Source organism: Choristoneura fumiferana, chromosome Z, assembly GCF_025370935.1.
Source record: "Choristoneura fumiferana chromosome Z, NRCan_CFum_1, whole genome shotgun sequence".
NCBI classification, from domain to species: domain Eukaryota; kingdom Metazoa; phylum Arthropoda; class Insecta; order Lepidoptera; family Tortricidae; genus Choristoneura; species Choristoneura fumiferana.
In genome coordinates this window covers 38,822,412-38,845,452 of record NC_133472.1, presented here as the reverse complement: position 1 = coordinate 38,845,452, position 23,041 = coordinate 38,822,412, and the positions used below count along the sequence as shown (strand labels likewise).

The 23,041-nt window shown below is 39.1% G+C and overlaps 2 protein-coding genes across 2 annotated transcripts in view; both read left to right on the top strand.

Annotated features, from left to right (window-relative positions):
• The first annotated feature begins 303 nt into the window (after positions 1 to 303).
• LOC141436546 (ubiquitin-conjugating enzyme E2-22 kDa-like) lies at positions 304 to 9,597 on the top strand. The gene is made up of 4 exons (XM_074099552.1): positions 304 to 454; positions 4,653 to 4,805; positions 6,389 to 6,550; positions 7,603 to 9,597. Exons 1-4 carry the CDS (start codon positions 392 to 394, stop codon positions 7,822 to 7,824), a joined length of 600 nt encoding a protein of 199 aa, XP_073955653.1. The 5' UTR covers positions 304 to 391; the 3' UTR covers positions 7,825 to 9,597.
• An 8,593-nt stretch (positions 9,598 to 18,190) lies between these two features.
• Best2 (bestrophin 2) overlaps positions 18,191 to 23,041 on the top strand; it is a 62,460-nt gene continuing 57,609 nt past the window's right edge. The window contains exon 1 of the mRNA XM_074099547.1: positions 18,191 to 18,437. Coding sequence (XP_073955648.1) covers positions 18,367 to 18,437 — 71 coding nt within the window. The 5' untranslated portion in view covers positions 18,191 to 18,366. The remainder of the gene's footprint in view (positions 18,438 to 23,041) is intronic.

The following is a 23,041-nucleotide window of genomic DNA, read 5'->3' as shown; positions in this document are numbered from 1 at the left end:
TTAATTATTATTTTTGCATTGAGATATATATCTGATTTATTTATTTAAGTAGCATTTGAAAACTGCAATCAAGTTTTTCTTTCCATTATTTAATCCATTGATTCCTATTTTCTATGACAGTAAGAAAAATAAAAAATATATTAAATACTGCCTTCAATTATATGTGCAAAGGATATTATAAATCATTGATTAATTTCATATTAATTTAGGTACCTTTTAAATGCTTTTGATAAAATGTAATAATAATAGCAGCCTCGTAACATTATTGCGTAGATAGGATTTCTGCCTGAGGGAGGAGTGAGGCGAGGGGAGTGTGGGAGTTTGTTGGCAACCCTAAGCTGATACCCCATCCTTATTTTGTTGTCTTTCAAACATTTAATAAATTTCGGTAATGGCCAATATATCAGCGAAACGTATTAAAAGAGAATTCAAAGAAATCATCAAAAGTGAAGAGGTAAGATAAGCTATCGTATAACATCATTAATTAGCTACAAAGAGGTAACCTCATGGAAGCAATTACTTGCAGTTTTGTTAGTGTCATATTTTGGTAAAAATACTTAGTTATCAGAGTTCACAGTGCTTACTAATGTATTGCGAATGTTCCTCTAGTTATTAGTTACGCACTTGCGCAATTTGTCGACCGCATAAGCTTCATGCCTGTTCATAATATTCATATTACGCATTTTGTACATCTACCTACCAAATATCGTCCAAAAGTTTGATTACATGTTATTATGGGCTTAATTTTTATGCTTATCAGTATGCATCAAAATCCGTTACATTTAATTATTTTTTTATGTTTTGTATGATATCATATTTATTTGTACAATACAATCTAAACTTAAATAATGCCTGATCACCATGAAACTGCTTTTGCCTACATGTTGGCAAATTGTATAACTCCAAATAGAATTTAGACCAGATTATTTATAATAACAAAGTGTTTTAGTAAAAATACATGACCATAAGTTTGAAAGCATTGAAAGAATCTTACAAAATACATTGCAGTTTGACTGAACATAACTTTTTAAGGTTTTGTATGAACTGGCATGAATGGTTTTTTTAGGGAGCGCCAAAATTCGCATATTTGCTAGTCATACAATTAATGTCCGAATCATCGTTTGTCATAATTTTTCCCCACTGAAACCTTACAGTTTTCTGAAAATTTTAAATGGTCATCCTATAGAAAACTATAGGTTAGGTTAGGTTTGTTTTATAACAATTCTGAACAATTATTGGATTCAGAGAAAAAAGAGTTATGACAAATGATTGTACTGACAAACATTACATTCGGACTTCCAATAAGTATGCAAGCCAATATGGACCCAGTTTTTTATGCTTTTCAAAAGTATGATTGTCAATTTTTTAGAAACATTTACATGTGATGCTAACCATATATCAACGGCTAAGGTAGTTCATCAGCAGTTATTACTCTTAATTTGCCATCAAAGTGCAAAGGTTAATATAATGTCTGGCAACACAAAGATTTGTAATGGTTTTTGTCAAGATATTTTTTATTTGTATGTTTTCATTTCTGTGCTTTTTTTTGTGATAAAATTTCAAACTATTATTTACAAGGGCGGAAAAATAGACTAAATAACAATACAAAAATTGTTCATCCTTATTTTAGGGTTCTAAATCTGAAGGGTGACTAATAGAACCCTAAGGTGTTACTGTCTACACACTCCATCTGTCTGTCACAGGGCTATGTCTCAGGAACGGGATATGGTTTGACAATTGCTGCGAGAACCACAAATAATAATAATTAAATTAAAAACTATGAGGGATCCCAGTCAATGAATAAAAAATTACCTTACACTACATACATTTTGCTTAGAAGCAAGGCTCTGCTAACACTGGATTTTTATTGATATGGTCATTTATGGTGTATGTATATGAACCTAATAATTTGCACAGAATCCTTGGTGGGTGTATCTAATGCCTAAGCTGGTTTTTTAATTCACATATGCATGTTTTTAATCTCAAATTGAATGACTTGATTGATAATTGAAGCATGGTTACTGTCTACACTAACATACTACTCTCTCTGTCACTTCTGTCAAATTACATATACATATATAGCAGGCGCATTGATAATATGATGTACAGTCGGTGCCCTAACATGAAAAAAATGAAAATGAAAAATGATTTATTTGTTCACTTAATACTAATTTTACAATGTGTTGGTGCCCCTTTTTAAGTAAATGAAATACCTGTGCTCTAAGGGGCACCGCTCAAAGTAAGTATCTACTTTTCGATGCAGCTAGTATGAAAAAATGGATACATAAGTTAGGGAACCGACCATACCAAGTGAAAGTGACTAACTAGAACAAGTAATAAAACACCATTATTTTGTATGGCTAACCAAGGTTGTTGCCAAATGTATTTGTCATCAATTCATTATTCTGATGCATTGTAACAAGCTTCAGTATTGTAATGACGTCTTAAATGACATTAAACATGGCCTTGTAACATGTAATTAACATTTACATGCCCTGTGATTTGAACAATTATGATATTATAATCAGTTGTTATATTCAATTTATTATGTACAGTTGAAGAAAAAGGTCGATTCCCGCAGTTTGTCTACCTGTATGTATGTGTGTAGGTAGGAGCAACTTCATAGAAGTCCGGTCCGGTGTATCTGGGGGCACAGTGGTGCCCCCGCAAGTCGAGCAAAAAAGCGGCACGGCCGAACCATCCTTTTCTCGGCCATACACGTTACGGTACACCGCACAGGTTACATGTGCAGGTTTGCCAGCACAGGTCAGGTAGCGTATATGGGGACGTTCCGGTGTACTGGAACGGTCTTCGCAGTTCTGTTTGCGATGGCATCGAGTGAGGATGAGAACGCACTAGCACTGCTAGGCCTTGCGTTAATTTTGACTACAAGAACAGTGAAAAGGAAGCGAAAAAAGTGGTGTAAGCATTGGTTATTATTGTTATTAAAAAGAAAAACGCAAGTACCTACACACGCACAGGTTCACCGTACGGTGCGACCGGAGCAAAATCGATTTTCGAATTTGCTCCGGTCGCCTGCGCAGGTCAAAAAAACTGCACAGGTCGGTCGGCCTGGGCGTACACGCTCCGGTCGACCTGCGCATTTACACCTGCACAGGTAAACGTAAACCGTAACGTGTATGGCCACCATTAGTACTTTCATGCGGCCAATCGTCTAATCATTCATCAATCGGCTAACTAAGTCATTAATAAGTTCGCTCCGCTCGCGGTGGAAACCGGGCTTTATACAGCTACGAACGTGAACATGATTCCAACGGAGGAACATCGTACTTATTTATATTTTAATCGAATCACGATGACGTTCCATTTAGTGCGAGTTCTGTTGCTTTGTTGACTCTCTCCAAATGGCACGGAGCCAAAAGTGAGAACTACAAAGAAAATATGCACTCTGCCTTGTAAGGCAGCCTTGGCAACTATTGGAGTACTTATCGTTTTTAAGGGCAAGTCTTGATTACAGTAGGGCTACTACGAAGTTCGATAATCGACGTTCGTATCGTACCGTCCCTCTCACTCTCGTATTAAATAATATTACCGTCAGCGGGACGGCAAGATACGAATTTCGAATTGTGCACTTCGTGGTATAGGGTCTATTCCCACTTTGATTATAACGCGAGGCAATTTTAGCGATTTTTCGACCCTTAGTTATATGTCGTGAGAGTTTGCTCGATCCCCTCCTCACGTGAGATTTTTTGAAACTCATATTTTTAATGTAAATATGGTGTTTGATTACCTATATTAGATTTTAGAAAAACAATTTACTTACATATTTTTTATTTAAGTCTAGTCAAGACGGCCCTCTCTTGCCCCCATGGGTACGTCCATTAGCTTACACCTTATGACATGCAGTGAACAGATAACAACGAAAGTCGTAAGGCGCAAGCTACACAGAAGAGACGCGGGACGGGGGCGCGACGCAAGCGCGGCGCGCCTGGAATCAGTTTTCATACTACAGATAGCGCGCGAGTTGAATGCAGAGCTCAGGAATGGGATAGTGTGGCTACCTTATTACAATTAATGATGACGAATTTATCGACATACAGAAGGTATGCAATGTAGGTCGATAAATTTGTAAAAGAAATGTTATTTTCATTTTCACTTTTTTTTTACTTTCGCGCTTTAAACACATTATTATGTATAAACAGGACTTAGCACCTAACCTTTTATTTGTCTCATCCATCGTAGTCGCAACGTGACTCAACACGATGGATGTAACTCGATCAAACCGACAACAAAAATAACGGAAACGAACTCGGATCAGTCATCGTTAAAGCAAAAATAATACGGGGTGCAATATGAGTTTTAACGCCATCGATGTGGGGACGACAGCTATCAAGGACGACTCACTATTTACTGTAGGCGACTGAGGCGAGGCGTGTGGATAGCGGGGGGAGAGGCTCCCGCTCTTCAGCTCTTCACCTCAGGCCCCGACTGCATTCAACTCGCGCGCTATCTGTATCTGTAATGAAACGTTGCGATCCAAAGTAGACAGAAGAGACGAGGCGGAGACACGCGTCCCACGTCTCTTCTGTGTGGCTTGCGCCTAAAGCATTCGCCGAACGATGGTTCTATGACATAAAAAATTAGCTTCTCTAATTTGTGAATGTGTATATGAATGTATTATTACTTTTCAGGTAGCAGGAGGCGCGATCACACTGGAACTGGTGAATAACAGTTGGACAGAGCTTAACGGGTCGATAGCCGGCCCCCACGAGACCCCGTATGAGGGCGGAACCTTCCACCTAGAAATCAAAGTACCCGAGACGTACCCTTTCAATCCGCCCAAGGTAATATTACATAACATAAAACACGCACACACACACACACACACAGCACAACACAACATAACACAAGGTAACATTGGTCGACACGACCGATAATCATGTCTTCAGGATGTCCACTGTTGGATATAGGCCTCCCCCATAGACCTCTAGCTGCTTCGGTTACAGTACGATTACTTGGAGTTAACCCTTGACATATGGGCGTGCCTTCAGTCAATTTTCAACTTTGACGTCATACAAATAAAGCCATTTTTAGTATACCGCTACCCACGTTTACAGACGATGTAAAAACTATTTTATATGTATGACGTCTATTTTATAACTCCAAGTAATCGTACTGTAGAAGCGGCCTGCACCCACGGCTTTAACCAAGTCATCCGTCCATCCGTTGGTGGACGTCCTACGCTGCGCTTGCCGATCCGCGGTCACCATTCGAGAGCCTCGGCCTTCGGCCTCCTGTTCTCCGTGATATATGGCCTGCCATATAGAATGTCTGAAATTATTTATTGAGAAATGAAAAAAAGAACATCTATCCGGCTTTTGTGTCGACTAAGAATATATCAAAAAATTGACGGTATCGTTAAAAAAAAAATATTTTTGCAAATGTCCACACACGAGCATACGATTCAATGGATGGTAAGTTAAGTATTCACAACCGCCCGTTGGCGCCTGGGACTTGACTGCTGGTGCGTGGCTGGCCTTGCAAGAAACTGTACACTTTCTTTTTATATTTTACGTTATTATATAGCTAACAATTTTTTTTTTAAATTGTGTTCAAATTCTTGTTGTCTTGTTTTTCTGTCCCCGCAAAAATTTACGGTGTAGTTTTTTGGTATCAGACACAGTGGCATTTTTTATTTTTCTCTAGTTAATTATTAGTTAAGTACACTGAAAAGGACAAACAATGGGACCAGTTTTTTTTATTTGTTTATTAGAAGGCATAAATAATTTCGCGATAGGTTGGTCAGAAACAATGCAACAATAGTACATTGTGTCTTTAGTGCGGTAAATAAGGAATTACGAACGAGACTCTATTAGAAGCCCGAAGTCGAAGACTGAGGGCTTTAATGAGTCGATGTTCGTAATTCTAGTACCACCCGTGCGACATACAATGTTTTTCATCACATTTGCGAGTAAAATTTTATATTTGTAAAAGAATAAATATAATCGTTCCAAATATTGGCGATACCTAAGACTGCGCTCTTGGCAGCGCCGCCCTCCCCCTCCCGCAAGCAGCAGCAGCAGTAGTACGGGCATTGACTCATTTACCGACCTTGGGCTTCATGACAAGAAAATTAGTACGGGCACTGACTCATTTACCGACCACGGGTTTCATGACAAGCACATTAAGGTCGAGGGTTTTATTTGGGGGGGTTGCAACCAAGGTAGCCTGCATGTTACGACACTGTTTACGAGCAAGTGTGATGAAAACAATAATTTCGACCAAACTATTTTAATGATGAAACAGTTGTAAAATTCATATTATATTCGATAAGCATGTAATGTAAATCGAATGACTATGCAAACAAGTGCAGTCAGAAAAAAAGCTTATACTAAAAGTTTTATTTTGAACTAAAACTCATTTCCAGATCCGGTTTATAACAAAAATCTGGCATCCGAACGTGTCGTCAGTGACGGGAGCGATATGTCTTGACATACTTAAGGACCAATGGGCGGCCGCTCTCACGCTGCGTACTGTGCTACTTTCCATCCAAGTCCTTCTGTCTGCGGCGGAGCCCAACGACCCACAGGTACTGACATAGTTTCACCTGTAATGCTACATTTACACCCTCGCCGAGGCTTGCCAAGCGTCTACAAACTCCAAACCTATACAAATGCTTGAATACCATTTACACGCGTGTAATCGCGTCATTTTATTCCGGACAGGTAAGCATGGCAGACGTGGATCTCGAAGTTACTTCGGCTCTTGTGTTGAGCTTGACATATTTTTATTAAAAGAAAAAGGGTAAAATTTCTTCGTTAGTCCTAGCACTCATAATGGTCTCTGAAATTTATTTAATATAAATGTCGGTACCTCGAGCTCTTCGAGCGACACTAAACACGAGCCAACGTGTAAACACGTCGCAAGCGCTTACCGCAAGTTCCTTTGATCTGTGTTGAAAACCGACACCGGATCGGCGGCAAGCGTTGACACGCTCACGAAAGCCTATTCAAACGGGCCGTTTACACGCTTATGCTGGTAAGAGCTTACCGAAGCGTGGCAAGCGTGTAAATGTAGCATAAAAGAACAGATTAATGTGATTGACTGACTGACATACTCGTACACTGCTCTCACAGGCAACGCCGCCCTGGGTGAGCAAAAAAACGCTCGCTCTAGCCGCCAGATGGCAAAGGGCGCCATTGTCCAGTTTCCAGTGCAAAATAAAATTATGATGTCGCCTTTTGAGCGCGGAAGCGGTATAGACAATCTCGCTTTACCTTCATCTGGAGACAGGCACTGTCACCACTGGGCCAATCAACTTTTTTACCGACACTTTGGGCGTCTCCTGCGTTACCATAAAATCGTACTTCCAACAAGATATTTCACGGTTTAATAGGTTGAACTTACGTAGGATGACATGTATTTATGTACTCTATCTGTTAAATTATTTCAAACAGGCCGTGTCTAACACAATACTTGTCATTCAACTAAATGTATTTTAAGATAAAAATGCAAACATGCTTTTGATTTCATTTTACCGTAGAAACTCAAGTGACCCTTGTTTTCATTTGACTAGTTTACGAGTCGAGTACATATGAATGTAACTTTCAACAAAAATTGTTTTTTTTTTTTAATTTACAGGATGCCGTCGTGGCCAAACAATACATAGACAATCCACACCTGTTCAATGTAACGGCCAGGCATTGGACGAACATCTACGCTGGAGGACCCACCGTCATCCTCGACTGCAACCAAAAAATACAAGTACTTCTAGACATGGGCATAAATGAGGACCAGGCGAGAGTAGCCCTGTCCACGTACGACTGGAACCTCGAACGGGCAACGGAGCAAATATTTAGCTAGTTAAGCGGTATAGTAACATAATTCAATTCACAAGTAACATTTTTTGTAATGCTAAGCATTCGGTTAAGTAATTTGAATGCGTCGAGGTGTTAATCGATAGAGTGGTAATACGGACATAACATAATAGTTGCTTAGTAGCTGATTCGGCGCTCGCGTTGAACAGCTGCGTTATTTAACTTCAGTGCTTCTAGTTTCTTAATGCCTTTGACAGTTGCCGCGTTCTGAATAAACATGAATAGAAAATAATGTTGTTAAGATCGAGAGCAAACGCAAAAGCTGCTTAGACCAATTCGAGCATATACTTTCTCATTCATGTATGAAAAATATTCTTGAGTCAGGGGTGTTTAATATATGTTTAGGTATTATCGATCTATTTAAGTATGTTTATCCGTTGCTACCAATAGCACAAGCTTTGCTTACTTTGGGACTAGATCAATTGGTGTCAAGTGTCCCATGATCTTTATTTATTTAATTATATTCATGCTTATTTGCCACGCAAAAGATAAAAATTTACCGATATTAATAATAATGTCTGCTTGTACAACTCTCGGGTCATGTCATATTTGACTTTAGATCGGCTAATCAGAGTGCTATCACCGTAGTTAGCTGAATTATTTTCAGACAAATTAAATTACATTTCCACTCTATCGATTATAAGATCGATGTTTGAATGACACTTTTTATTTGGGCTCGTGCTGTCCGTAAACATAGTTTTAGTATACCAGCTTCGCAGAATTGCAAGGTCCATTTCTAGTGTAAATTCTACGTGCTCTAGGTCAGCCACAAAATTAGCTGGACAATAATGCCTCAATTAAACTTATTAAACACGTTTCAAACTATCACAGTGTTGTGGGTTACTGCGAAATGGTATTAACGTGTGTAGCTACTTTTGAGACTGATTATTTGACTACCGTCAAAATCGCTGATACAAGTCAGATGGCGTTATTGTTGACATGGCATCGAGCGGTGTTACAAACGCGTCACTGCGTATAGTTAAGTTTTTGACAACCATCCATCCATCCATCCGTCAAAATTTCGCCAACTGTGACAACTTGTCGTAACGCTGAGACGGTAATGAAAAACTTCATGTAACATAGGCAGTAAAGAAAAGGAGTTGACCGCGTTGTTTTCATGAGTCCATTTTGTTATGAGGGCAGATCATTCTCGTTTATTTTTTTTATTTCAAAAGTTCCTTTATATCTAATACCAACAAGGTTTTTAGCTGACGGTATTACTGTCTTCATCGGATCTACATCTTCTAGTATATAAAATTCTCTGGTCAAAAATGTTTGTGGCCAAATTCCTTCGAAACGGCTTGACCGATTTTTATGAAATTCATTGTGTATATTCGGTAGGTCTGATAATAGGATGTAAACGATTTGTCATATTTCTACGCGGAAGGAGTCGCGGACGACAGCTAGTACCTTAGTACCTTAGTTGAAAGTCAATCCGTTTTCGAACAGTAGCCAAATATACTTCCAGAATCTAAGTGTCAAGCAAGCGAGTCCTGACATAAGCAAATGTAAAGCAAACTTTGTTAAGGCAATCTTAAAAATCAGTCCAGGAAAGAGGACATCCTCTCCCTTATAATAGTTGTAGACTGATCAGTAGATGCAGTGGTTAACTTTGCAGGCTTTAAGTTGGTGAGTCCAATCCCCACGTTCATTTGCGTGCGAACATACCATTGTCATGTACAAATGTTTACACGGATGTGGGTGCCCCCTGTTACGTATTGTCAGTTATTTTAATCTGAAAAAAAGTTTTGCCAGCCAACCCTATTTTTTTTATTTGCCTCCATTTTTTGTCCCACGTCACCCTTGTGACCTTAGATTACATAAAATACTTATTCTCTCATTCATATAAAGTTCCAAACCTTTTGTTTTATGTGTGTCTGGCAATGACAAATGTCAAAGGGATAATTAAAGTTAGACACCAATGAAAGCAATAAAAGCGTATTAGAAATCACGTGTATCTTGATTTGTATATTTTTTTTAAATTGGGAATCATAAAAGTCTTGGAATAGTCATTATCCCTAGACAAATTGATATTTTGACTTGGTTAGTAGTAATATGCCTATATTGAAATGTTCAAAACTGTCTAAGGAACAAATAGGCCCTATCACTTTTGATGAGAGTAGTTTACGAGATTGTTTGACATTAATTTTCGCGTAAATAATATGCAGTCGGCTTTAACCCCATTCAAAGTAGTTCACGGAAACTGTCCATCTTAAAGTATTTTACAATGGGCTTATAATAAAATAAGTTTAATATGTATACGCTTATTTGATTTACGGCTAATCAAGTCAGCCCCGTCATTGGAAATTTGTAATTTAGTTTAATTAAATATATTCGCAAATGAAATGAGGTTGGCCTGTTGTGTTGGAAAATGTTTCCCAGTCTCTGTCTTAGTTTACGAACCTGTTTTAGCAAAATGTATGTTTTATCCAAAGAGTTCAGACTAGAGAATGAGTAATGAAAAACTATCCAAACTCGTAAAGATATCGCCGCGTACAAATCGTATGATACGTTGACCGACTTTGACCAATTTAGATAGTACCGACTACATACAAAATGGCGATGTATACCGTATACATCGCCATTTTACGCCAGTCTAATATACCATACTAGGTGCAATAGGTACATCGAAATCTTTGCTACAAAGATAAAGTAGAGCAGACCTTTCATATGCTTTGGCACTGATCAGTACAAAATTGAAGGCTATCTTTTTTCTATTTTTATCCAAATCCGCGTTACTTATTGATAATATTTGAGACAAATGTGGCTAGAATCGGCATTCTAGACATCTTTGCCCGGGTTTTTTTACCTTTCGCGTTCAAAAGGTTTGCTAATGGTTTGCTACATGCTTAATAATCACATTACAGTTTGTTTTTAACTTGGCAACTTTTAACATTGCTATTCTATAGTCTAAACTCTGTTTTTGTCTGTGTCTGGCATAGGCAAATGTCGAAGCGGCAGAAAAAGACGACGAATGTGAAGTCGACAAGATAAGCAAGCGTTTATGAATAAGGGTTCGCTTTCTGTGTATGATCGCTTGCATCATACAAACAGCCAATTTGCATCAAACGTCCTGTTACTAAACTTATTTGGGAACTTTGCATATTTTTCCTTCTATAAAAATAAACACACTTTTGTGATGTGATGACTGATGATCCTCTTCTGTTGTTTAATGTATTTAAATTTGTACTCTTAACTATTGTTTGTCACTTGCATAAGTTATTCTATTCTCTATTCAATTTATTATCATCACTTTATTTTTGTGTAATTTTTCACGCTTCATATCGAATTTTACGTAAAAACAATTGGCTATATTTATTTTGTTTTTGCAAATGTTATAAGATGAATCAAATATGAAGGATTAAAATTAATCTTATTTGATTGTTGAATTAAAGTATTGTACATTTTACCTTGAATGATAAAATAATATGTATCACCACTAATGTTTTTTTAAACTTTGGAGCAAAGCGGACAGACAACGAAACTCCTGTTTCTGATCAGCCATTTACATTTTAAACCTATTTCTTCTGACTTAAGCCAAAATGGATGAATAATGAAAAAAATAATGATTTGTTTTTGTTTACTATGTGCATTATTTACTTAAAATATTCTATGTTTATGAAGAAATGTGATTAAAAGAACAAACCAGCCTTTTAAACGCTAGATGTATCAAATAGGACGTTATTTTAAACTTGCCCGTCCCCCATGTGTGTTAAGTAGTTATATTACACTGTGCCGCGAATTCGCTTCTGGCTGTTAAGCCGCATCACATTTATTTATCTGTCGTCTTGTGTCGTGACGCATCAGAATCGTATCGATTTCGTACAGTGTGTTGTGACGGCTTGTGTTGTGTCGCATCAAAGCTATAGAGAGAGACAGAGAGCACCACAACACAATACGACAGATAAATGTGAATACGACTTTAGACTCTGCACTTTTTCAGGTACTGCAATTGTGCGCTATTGTGCGTTCAAATGTATTAGGGCCTACGCTAGCTGGCGGGGTGTACGGTGCGGGCGCAGCCTGCGGGCGCAGCCTGCGGGCGCGGATGTAGATAAAATCCGTCACACGCGACGCGTGCTGTTAGCGCTATTCATACTAATTTTCAATAGACGTCCAACCGCTCCGTGTAATTCGCGTCAGTTAGCATAGGCACAAAACACATAGGTACAGAAATCAATCTACTTACAAAGTGCGCTCGAGCAAACGTGCTGCTCACGGACACGATGATATCTCGGACCGGTTGGGACCAGTGCGAGCGCGAGCGCCATCCGCTTGAGACACACGTCTGTGAACTTTTTTGTGCAATAATGGAGAATGCGAATATATTATACTAAAATATAATAATCGTGCATTTCGCAAGTCGCAAGATATTTTCTGTGACAAATTTGTAATACTTATACCAATGAAATGACATAAAAATTAATATATTTTAGTTACTATTAATATATATGTCCATTCTTCCCGTTTCATTTTGAACAATAAATCAAACAACTAGATACGAGTGCCACTACCATGATAGTTTTTTTGTTTATAAGCCATAGTTGACAACCCTAGAGCGACCGCCGAGCGTAGGTATGAAAAGTGAAGTACATATATGAGATTGACTTCTGTACATATCTGTTTTGTGGCGCAGGCCCTTAGGACATAGAATAAACCATAAACTGCTTACGTGTCTCAAATTACAACAAACATTAGTAGTCTCAAAGAGTTGCAGTACCTACTTATCTTTTGACAATCAGTCCTTTTAGCGGATAAATACATACCCAATGAGGATTTCTGTGACATGCTAATCGGCGCTAGTATCGTCAGGTCCGTTTGACAACTTCGACATTTGCGTCACGTTTGAGACTGGTTAATGAGGGCTATCGCGTATGAATTCGCCACTAGAGGCGCTAGTGTAGCGTGAGGTCTCCGAAATGTCAAATCTCATAGTTTTTGGGTGAGCTACGCGGGTTTATTTAAAATTAGAATAATTTTATGAACATTTTGCAATATCTGAAATTAATTATGGCAAATATGCGTTCCGGGGCAATGAATGTCTGTGTTTAGAGACAGTTTTGTCTTTCGGAAACCTTTGTCCTCCCTTTTTTCCGAACAAAACGGGGACTATGCAACACTGTGGCATGCTCGATATTTTTATGGTACGGTTTTAAGGTGTATTAAATATGATTTTAATCTAAACTTTGTTTTCACGCCCGTAGTAAAGCCATACTTAAAAACCTCACGCAACAGTGCGCCATCTAGTGAGACAAAAAACGATAGCCCTCATTGACTCAATGAGCCAATCGCAAGCAAGACTAACGTCAAACGGACCTCACGATACTAACGCCATCTAGTCTAACTATCATTCAAAATACGTTAAAATGTCGCATGATCAATGATCACGAGCAGACCGAAGTGGGTATCTGCAGGGCTACTACGAAACTCGAAGTTCGTATCGTACCGTCCCTCTCGCTCTCGTATTAAATAGTATAAGTGTCAGAGGGACCGCACGACACGAACTTCGAGTTTTGAGTTTCGTATTAGCCCTGCTGTCACTGTTTAGTAGCGTATTTTTTGTTTTCATTCTGGACATATCACAGTTCACGGAGATTGTAACGTATTTTAGCTTCTGGTTTCTTCTTTAATCTAAGTTACATCATGACAGCGGCACAGAGTGAAAATGGCGATAACACCGGCTCCGAATATAGAACATCTGCGGTTAAAAGGTTAAAATGGATTTATTTATTGGCTATTCACGGGTTTAGTTCAAATGTAAAAACTAAGGTATCACTTATTTAAAATAAAGGGCAGTGTTCTCTATGAATCTGTTTTTTAATGATATGACAAAACTTTCTTTCAGTCTTAGGCACTTGTATCACCGCCGGCGATAAACTATTAATCTGTCATCTCCCAGGATAACAGGATCAAAGGAATTTGGGCACAAATTTGTGCCTCAGGGAGAGGACAGGTTAAAGCGATGAACTATTTTTTCGCTTAAGAAACGAATAATAGATATAGATTCCGTATCAGTGGAAGAGATACACGTAGTAATAGTAGATCGCGAGTAATAGTAGATTCCGAGTGTATGGGGCGGCCCTTAGTGATACGCGCTTGGCAGTCAGAACTCAAGCCAAGAGAACAAACAGTAAGCAAGCAAGTGGGTCATTTAGTGGTAAGCTAGCACCACCAGACAGCCGAGGCAACAATAGGATAGCAAACGTGTTACCAGACTAAGGGGCTGTTTCACCACCCATTTATTAATTTTATTTGACGGATAAATGTGAATGAGGGTTTTTCGAAAGGCGAAATATCGCTAGATGGCGTTAGTATCGTGAGATCCGTTTGACATTTCTGTCACGCTTGTGATTTGATATTAAAAAAAATCTAAATGAGCCAATCGCAAGCAAGACTGAAACGTCAAACGAATTTCACGATACTAACGCCATCTAGCGATATTTAGCCTGTCGAAAAACCCTCATTAGCTGCAATTATTTAGCTAATAGCGTAATCTGTGCCCAAATCTAAGTTTTATCAGCTGAACATTAGTTCTCTGAGTAGTGTGATCAGCTGGAATACCGCCTCTTGTGCTTTTATTCAAGCGTATACAGCTTAGGATGCGGCTCTTTGTTCTTCGTGAAAAGTATGTGTTGCGAAAATATAGTTAAAAATAGGTATTGATATTTTTTAAAGCTTGGGTTTTTGCGCGAGGCCCCTGCAAGAGCGAGGCCCCCAGGCGATTGTCTTGTTCGCTACCCCCTAAGGCTCTAAAAGGATTCTATTATGAACAGTGAAGCAGCCAATTTATAGCGTTTCTGTGCGTGGGCATCGTCGCTCCGGTAAGCTGTAAAAGCAATTTGTCTGAGGCAGTGTTTTTCAACCTGTGGGTAAGCCCCTATTAGTTGCTGGGAAAACTACTTCAGTAAAAAAAGGTTAAAAAATCCTAGCTTATTCGCTGGGTGTAAAGTAGGAGGTGGGGGAACCACGAATCGATGGCAGCGCGCGCCGTGGCCAAACAAGGAACTTTTCGGCGGACCAATTGTCACTATTTACTAGTGAAATTTACGTATTCGTGCATTATTTAAGCAAAAATAAATAAATATGCGTCACGAAACCTGCTGCGTAGTTAACTACAAGAACAATGTCAAAAACAGTGATCACAAATTCTATAAATTTCCACAAGAAAGATTTTTTGTATGGAGTCGATGTCACTGAATTTGACGAATGAGGGCTATCGTTTTTTGTCTCACTAGATGGCGCACTGTTGCGTGAGGTTTTTAAGTATGGCTTTCAAAGTCTGTTATTACGGGCGTGAAAATTAAGTTTAGATTAAAATCATATTTAATACACCTTAAAACCGTACCATAAAAATATCGAGCATGCCGCAGTGTTGCATAGTCCCAGTTGGGCTCATTATGAATTTATGATTTTCACTAGTTTCTTTTACGTCTTGGACATATTGCGCTAAAACTGATTGTTTTCCTTTTATTGTTGTGTGGTTGGAAAGCGAGTCGTACGTCACCAGCATTAATATCTGCAGATATTGCAAAAAATTCACAAAATTATTCTATTAGAAATGAACCCACGTAGCTCACCCAAAACTATGAGATTTGACATTTCGGAGACCTCAAGCTACACTAGCGCCTCTAGTGGCCAATTCATACGCGATAGCCCTCATTACACGAGCTTCAATGGTGGGGCTCATTATGAATTTATGATTTTCACTAGTTTCTTTTACGTCTTGGACATATTGAGCTAAAACTGATTGTTTTCCTTTTATTGTTGTTTGTGGTCGGAAAGCGAGTCGTACGTCACCAGCATTAATATCTGCCACAGCGGAGCGTGCAAAAATATCTGACACGTCCTTCCGGCCCTAGAAATAGAGTCGTATCAGATATTAATGCACGCTTGTTGTGTCAGATAATGGTGCTGGTGACTGTACCTATCGTGTGCTCGAAATCCAGTTTTTATAATTTATTTGGCCATTTGGCCATGTTTAACCGATAATACACAAAAAGGCTGCATTACTAACGACGATTAAATTTGTTTATTTTATTACTTCTCGTGAAGACAGTCATGAGAAAGTCCGTGTCCTGAAATTAATTGATTGTGCCATTTTAGACGGGAAATAATAAAGGTCAACGTTATTATCGACACTATAGATTTACATGATCAAATGGAATGTATGTTAATTACGATATTTCATTGAAATTATTTGTTTGTTTTCCAACTCTTCGTAACGACAGCCAGCCATTTGATATTTTAAAGTCCGCCGTAACCGCTAGTTGGCGCTGTCATCGCGCACCCAGCGAATATACGTCCCACTGCTGGGCACAAGGCCTCTCAGAATGAAAGGGCTTGGGTCGTAGATCCCACGCGGGCCCAATGCGGATTGGAAAATTCAGACAAACCATTGGATTACTTCACGTGTTTGCGGGGTTTCCTCGCGATGTTTTCCTTCGCAGTATAGCTTGTGGTAAATTTCCGATTTCATTTGGGTGGAACCTTTTTATAATAAATTTCACTATGATTTGAAATTTATTATAAAAAGGTTCCTTCCACCTTGTACTTACAGTTTCTTAGTACACCTGTACTTACAGTTTCTTAGTAAACTTGTTTCCCATGGTAAGCCGATCGAAATATACTATCAAGGAAACTGAATCGTGTAAACTACACCAGGGTGAAACCTTTGTGCTACTTACCTACGTTATGTTGACATATTGTTTCCTAAGAAACTGTAAGTGCATAGTTGCTTGGAATACATAGAGATATTAGAGATCATCATCATCATCCGCCTACAGCAGTCCACTGCTGGACAGGACATAGAGCCCTTCCATGGCGCACCACAACACTGTCTCCAGCCCCTCGCATCCATCCGCCGCCAGCGACCCTCTAAGGTTCACCCTGCCTCAGGTTTCCCGATATCAGAGATACGGTAAGTAAATGTCGTGGAACTGCGAAACTACAAAGTGTTAATGGCATGCCAAAGCCAATTGAAGGCTGTAAAGATTTTAAAGTTCCTACAGTCAGCGTTAAATATGAAGGAGCTGCCATTACGCTCAATTATTAGTGTTCCGATATACCAACCTACTCGTACCTATTTGGGCACATTCCAACCACCAAAATGGTCATAAAGTATTATTTATTTATTTATTTGGCAATAACATAAAATACAGTAACTATATGACCTTATTCTACTTCTTACAATTACGCACCCTGACAGGGAATAGCTACAATTGTTTAACTAACTTATTAGTTTATGTATACAATAATATTAAAAATATTAAGTATATTAATTTTTCCAATAGGTACTTACTTAATTCAATTGCACAGTCAATTTTAGTACGCAATGCAGTCTTATACGACTAATGATCGAGAAACAGTTAATAAATAATTAAAATTACTTCCTACTTACATATTTATTGCAAGTACTCATTTATAGGATTTTACTCCAGTTAGGTATAGAAAGTTTCGCTTTTTGGTCGTTTAAATGTACGATTATTTAGTAACTACTTACTCGACGCAATTACAGCGCGTTTGCTTAATGCTCGTGTTACACGATTCGTGTAAACAAATATCTTGTAAGAAGACTTTTATACTGCTTTATTTTGCTGCTTGGGTTTGACCACTCTCTTATTTTACGATGGTGTAGGCAAAGAATACTAACTATTACTATGTAGTTAGGTCTCGGACCAATATTTTTTTCTCGTTCGGAATACATACGAGTACCTACTCAAAGGTGCCAAACGTCACTGTCGTGTGAAAACCTCGCAAGTTCGCAAGTACCAAAAATTTGCATACCTAGTTATTTTTTTAAACGTTGACGGTGTAGGTACTTATTACAAGATTTTCTCATGAATAGAAGTATAAAACGTCTTGAAAATTTTGTTACGAGGTTTTCACATGGCAGTGACGCAAAGTGACTTTACGTACCTACCTACGCAGTAAAGTCGGCAAAAAATGACTTCATCCCTGCGCCAACGTTTAACTAGACCCTTACTGAAATGACGTTGCGTCAAACAATAGGTTTCGCTGACCTCGTCTTAACTACATAATCGTGGCTGCGCCAACGCGCCAAGCCGATTGTGCATATAATGCAGCCTCCTATGCACTATACGTATGTTGTTAGATTCCTAGAGCTTGGGGCGCCATCTAGCGGGCCGGGAGATGACGTGGAACAAGAGCGTCGCCCGCGCAGCCCGCGATTGTTTCACGCACGAGCGGCCCGCGAGCGACACGCCGCGCCAGCCTCTGTCCGTCCAGTCCTCGCTGACGCTACTCCGCTCACGGTGGTGTCGTGCGCCCTCCTTCATGCTCACCATCAATTCGGGGAATGTCGAGCACACAACACATCACCAGAATGTGACCAAACAACCGCGCACCGCACTCTTTAGCTGATAACTTCCCTTCGCCTTTCCTAGTAACTACAATCAACAAACTTTTTTATTACTTTCTAAAACGTATTTAATTTTCTGTGTGTGTCGTTCGTCGCGCCAACAAAACGTGTGTTAATAAATAAATATTGTAGTGTTAAGTTGAATACAACATGACTGTGTCGTACGCCGGTGAGGTACCAAACGGCAGCAGTTTCGGATGTTTCTGGAGGATCCTTTGCAAGTAAGTGTGTAGAGAGGTCGGGCGAGTGCGCGGGCGCCCGCGGTGGCTGACCGGGCCAGCGAAACAGCTGTTCGCCCCGGCGCTGGCGCAGCCAGGCCACTGCTCGTGACGAAACCGCTCCGATCGTCCGTGGCCACATGCTATACCATAACAATAGCGCCTCGCTCGCGCTATTATGACGCGACGATACATGTTTAGTTGTAAAACAGTGACGCTTTTACAGTACCAATTCATTGTGGCATTGCGATCGAAACCTACCCGTCACAAAGCAGAACAGCGCAGCGACCTTGGAGGAGCTGATGAACGACTGTTTTGGTGGCGGCGCGCTGTGCTCGCGCAGTGACAGCTTCGGTCCTAACGAAAGGTGGCGAAAGTATAATCTGACGCACACAGCGATCGATTCAAACTATTCGACAGTTCTTAGTCATGGTCATGATCTTGCGACCGAATAGCAAAGTGACGCGAATTTTGATTGGCATTAAAAGCGGCATTAGCATAACTAGCAGCGCGACATGTAACCCGGCACTGTGAAATGTTATTAGTTATTGAATCATACGCTACATGCCTTATACTTAGTAGCGACGATAAACTCAATAATACTTATACCTACGTGACTTAATGTATGTTGGTTATTATTACCTACACGGTTCCCTTGACCATCAAATACCAACTAATTACCTACAATTAAATATTTCAAAAATCAAGTTGCCTCTTGCTTGCCGTGCGTTGATAATTGATAGCATAGGTACTTATATGCTTAAGTACACCGCTATTGACAAAAAGATACTTCTTGTAATTAGGAGTAAAATATTAACCAGAAGGTAATTTATTCTATGTATTTTCATCCATGTTTAGCGGGTATATTGTTTTGATTTGGGACCTAGAATTTTTTTACAGTAATTGTTCCCCTTGTCAAGTAGGTCGTGCGTTCATGTTATCTTCTTTTGCGAAAAGGTTCCACAGTGGATCACGAATCACGATTACACGATATAATAAAAAAAACATATAATTGTAACTCGGAAAACATTTTTTTATATGATGAGTAGGTATATATTTTTTATTGTAACCTAACTAAAATTAGATTTTGTACCTATTTTGCAATTAAATAAAAAAAACCTAGTCAATTGAGTTTTCTATCTAACAACTGACTTGAACAGGTCATTTACCGGTATTATTCCACTCACTGTCCCAATAGTTGCCATCTTTAAATTCGTAAAGATCTGTAAGTACCTACCTATACCTACCTATTGCTTGTTACAAAACTACTCAATAAAAAAATTACTATCCTAAGTAGTTGACGGGATTAATTAAAGCTTAGCTGTAATTTTCTACTTCTCGTAAGGTCCCAGTGCTCGACATGCTAATGCCTATTAGATGACACCCTGCTGTCCTCTACTGCTAAATAATTTTGTCACATTGAAATTTTAATTGTTTGTCTGTTTATTTATTTACCATTAAAATTGTAATTTTTAGTTATTATTATTTTATTCTTAGCTGGCGCGCTTTGTTTTCGATATTCAATAAATTCCATTAGATACTAAGAAAGCATGAAAGTACGGTAGATTTAAATAGGGAAAACATATTCTAACAAATTGGTGTTTAACTGTAGATCGATCAGGGTAAAACACGTTATACCAATACCCGCCTAATTCGGCCCTGCTCGTTGGCACGTGCTTTTTTGGTCATAACATACCGTTATCTAGATGCCGTCTGGTCTTTTAATGCTGCCGTTTCTAATGTAAAACTGTAAGAGCAACAAGTAACAATGAAAATATGGCGAGTAAAACTTTACTCGCGGTTTCGCTCGCGTTAATCTAAGTCTGCCATTGAAATTTCAATATCTACAGAAATAATTCGTTTTTGACGCAGCTAGCCAAATCCAGATAACTAACAAACTATAGTCAATGATCACAGAATCATGACGGTTCATCATCATCATCCCAGCCTATATACGTCCCACTGCTGGGCACAGGCCTCCACTCAGAACAAGAGGGCTTGGGCTATAGTTCCCACACGGGCCCAGTGCGGATTAGAAACTTCACACGCACCATTGAATTGCTTCGCAGGTTTGTGCAGGTTTCCTCACGAATTTCAAATGTGATTCCGCACATGAATTTCGAAAAACTCAGAGGTGCGAGCCGGGGTTTGAACCCACGACCCTCTGCTTGAGAGGCGATAGGTCAAACCACTAAGCCGGTTATAATAAAAGATCTTTTATGTTTTCATTTTTAAGTTACGTCAGCGTATATTATGATAGGTAGCTCCTTAAAACTATGTTTGAACTTATCTTAATAACTAACATAATCCACGAGAACCATGGCGTTTGAATCGAAGTTCCAGGATTTTCATAAATTGACCATGCAAATTCCAGAAATCACATCATGGTCTTCATAATGAAGACCCGTGCAGAATTTCATATTACCGCCTCTAGTCAAGATTGAATTTAATACCGGTAAAAGTTTCGGGATTTTACATACGTAAGCACGTAGGTAAGCATCAAAATAAAAAGCTTATGTGTTACTTGGTGTTACTGTTACATACTCCTGTGATAACATATCACGCCTGTGTTCCCAAATGGGGTAGGCAAGGCAGAGCGACACGAAACGTTACCGCTTCGGAGCCACTTTTAGCAATTTTAGGTTTAAAGTTTGACAAAAAAAGGTACAGTAGTGACAGTTTGCTAGCTTGTCGCCTACGGTATACCTTAACCTTTATCCTTTGTCGCCTCTTACGACGTCACGGAAGAAATGGAGAGGTGTAATAAACCGACACCACACGGGGGCTCATCGGGGATTCAACTTACATACCAAATTTCATCCAAATCCGTTCCATAGTTGTAGCGTAACGAAAGCAACAAACACACATTTAGAATTTATTATATTTGGATATGAGTGTTCCGTATAACAGGAGTGTGACTTCAAAAGACAGTAATTCGTGGCCTCGTTTTCGTTTTCATGCAAACATTTTTCTGAGAACGAATGGACGGCGGCGTTACCGTGCACCGACGTAGGTATGTATTATGTGCCTACACGAACGGATTTATCCTTAGATTTGTATCTCTTTTCCGTTCACACCGAAGTAGCCAAACAAGCCTACATTCTCGCCAACATAAAGGATACTAAGAAAACAGAGTCAACTCAAATATTAACTCTCCAGTTTCATTTGTACAAGATAAATTTGCAGTGTAAATTCTGAGGTGTCGATTCGAGCATGGCTGTGGTCGTGTTCCCAGAAGCTAACCGATACTGTGACGCGTATTAATTAAATTGCATTGGCGTGTTCGAATGAACATTTAGCTTGTACTTAAATGAACCATACTTCGCTTATTTATGTAAATAAATAATAAGCTTGATATCCCATCTAGTCTATTGGCAACATCTGAATCTGGTATTGCGGTGCTATGCGGTGGTGACTCTAAAGGAACCCACTTGCTCGTTGCCATCCAGTCATAAAAATAAAATTATATAATATATGTTATATTATGTAAATATATAAGTTTGACAAAAACGGTACAATAGTGACAGGTTGCTAGCTTGTCGCCTACGGTATACCTTAACCTAGGTATATCCTGTCGCCTCTTACGACATCCACGGAAGAAATGGAGAGGTGTAATTCTAACCCGCTACCACACGGGTATCTATACGGGTAGGTACTTAAAACCTAAAATTGCTAAAAGTGGCTCCGAAGCGGTAACGTTTCGTGTGCTCTGCCTACCCCATTTGGGAATACATGCGTGATGTGTGTGTGTGTGTGGTGTGCGTGCGTGCGTGCGTGCGTGTTTGCGTGCGTGTGTGTGTGTGTGTGTGTGTGTGTGTGTGTGTGTGTGTGTTGTGTGTGTGTGTGTGTGTGTGTGTGTGTGTATGTATATCTCAAGAATGTGATCAATAGGTCAACAATGCAAAGCTTATTAAGCTTAAATTTTCCTCCACTTAGCCTAATTCGCCGTGAAACCTCCAGTTCTTGACTGCGTCCAGTTTTTGCACTATATATACAACTAGCTTTTGCCCGCGACTTCGTCCGCGTGGAATAGTGATTTTGGGAAGTAATTTTTCTTATTTTATAGAAATTTCGAAGAAAAATAATAATATAGAAACTTTTGCGGTTTACTGAAAATAGCATATTTTACTAAACTTATTTTGTTTTTCCATTTTTTGGTAAAATATAAATATTTGGCGGGTAGTCACACTTTAGCGATACAACGTGTATTATTTTACCCTGCTAACACAAAAGGACTCTTTATAGTGAACTCTTGGCAACTTTACGTCCTTTTGTGTAAGTTAGGAGGGTAGTATTATAACATTAAGACGGCAGACTTTTTTAAAAGACCTATTCAACGATACCCCACACTATAGGGTTGGGTAAGAAAAAAAACTCACTCCCACTTTACTTCTTGGGGAGGTACACCAAAAAAAATTTTTTTAATTTTTATTGTACTATTTTGTCGGCATAGGTAATATATGTGTGCAAAATTACAGCTTTCTAGCATTGATAGTCCCTGAGCAAAGCCGCGGACAGACGGACAGACAGACATGGCGAAACTATAAGGGTTCCGTTTTTGCCATTTTGGCAAAACAGTAGAAAACAGTAGCTGCAAATTTAAAAAC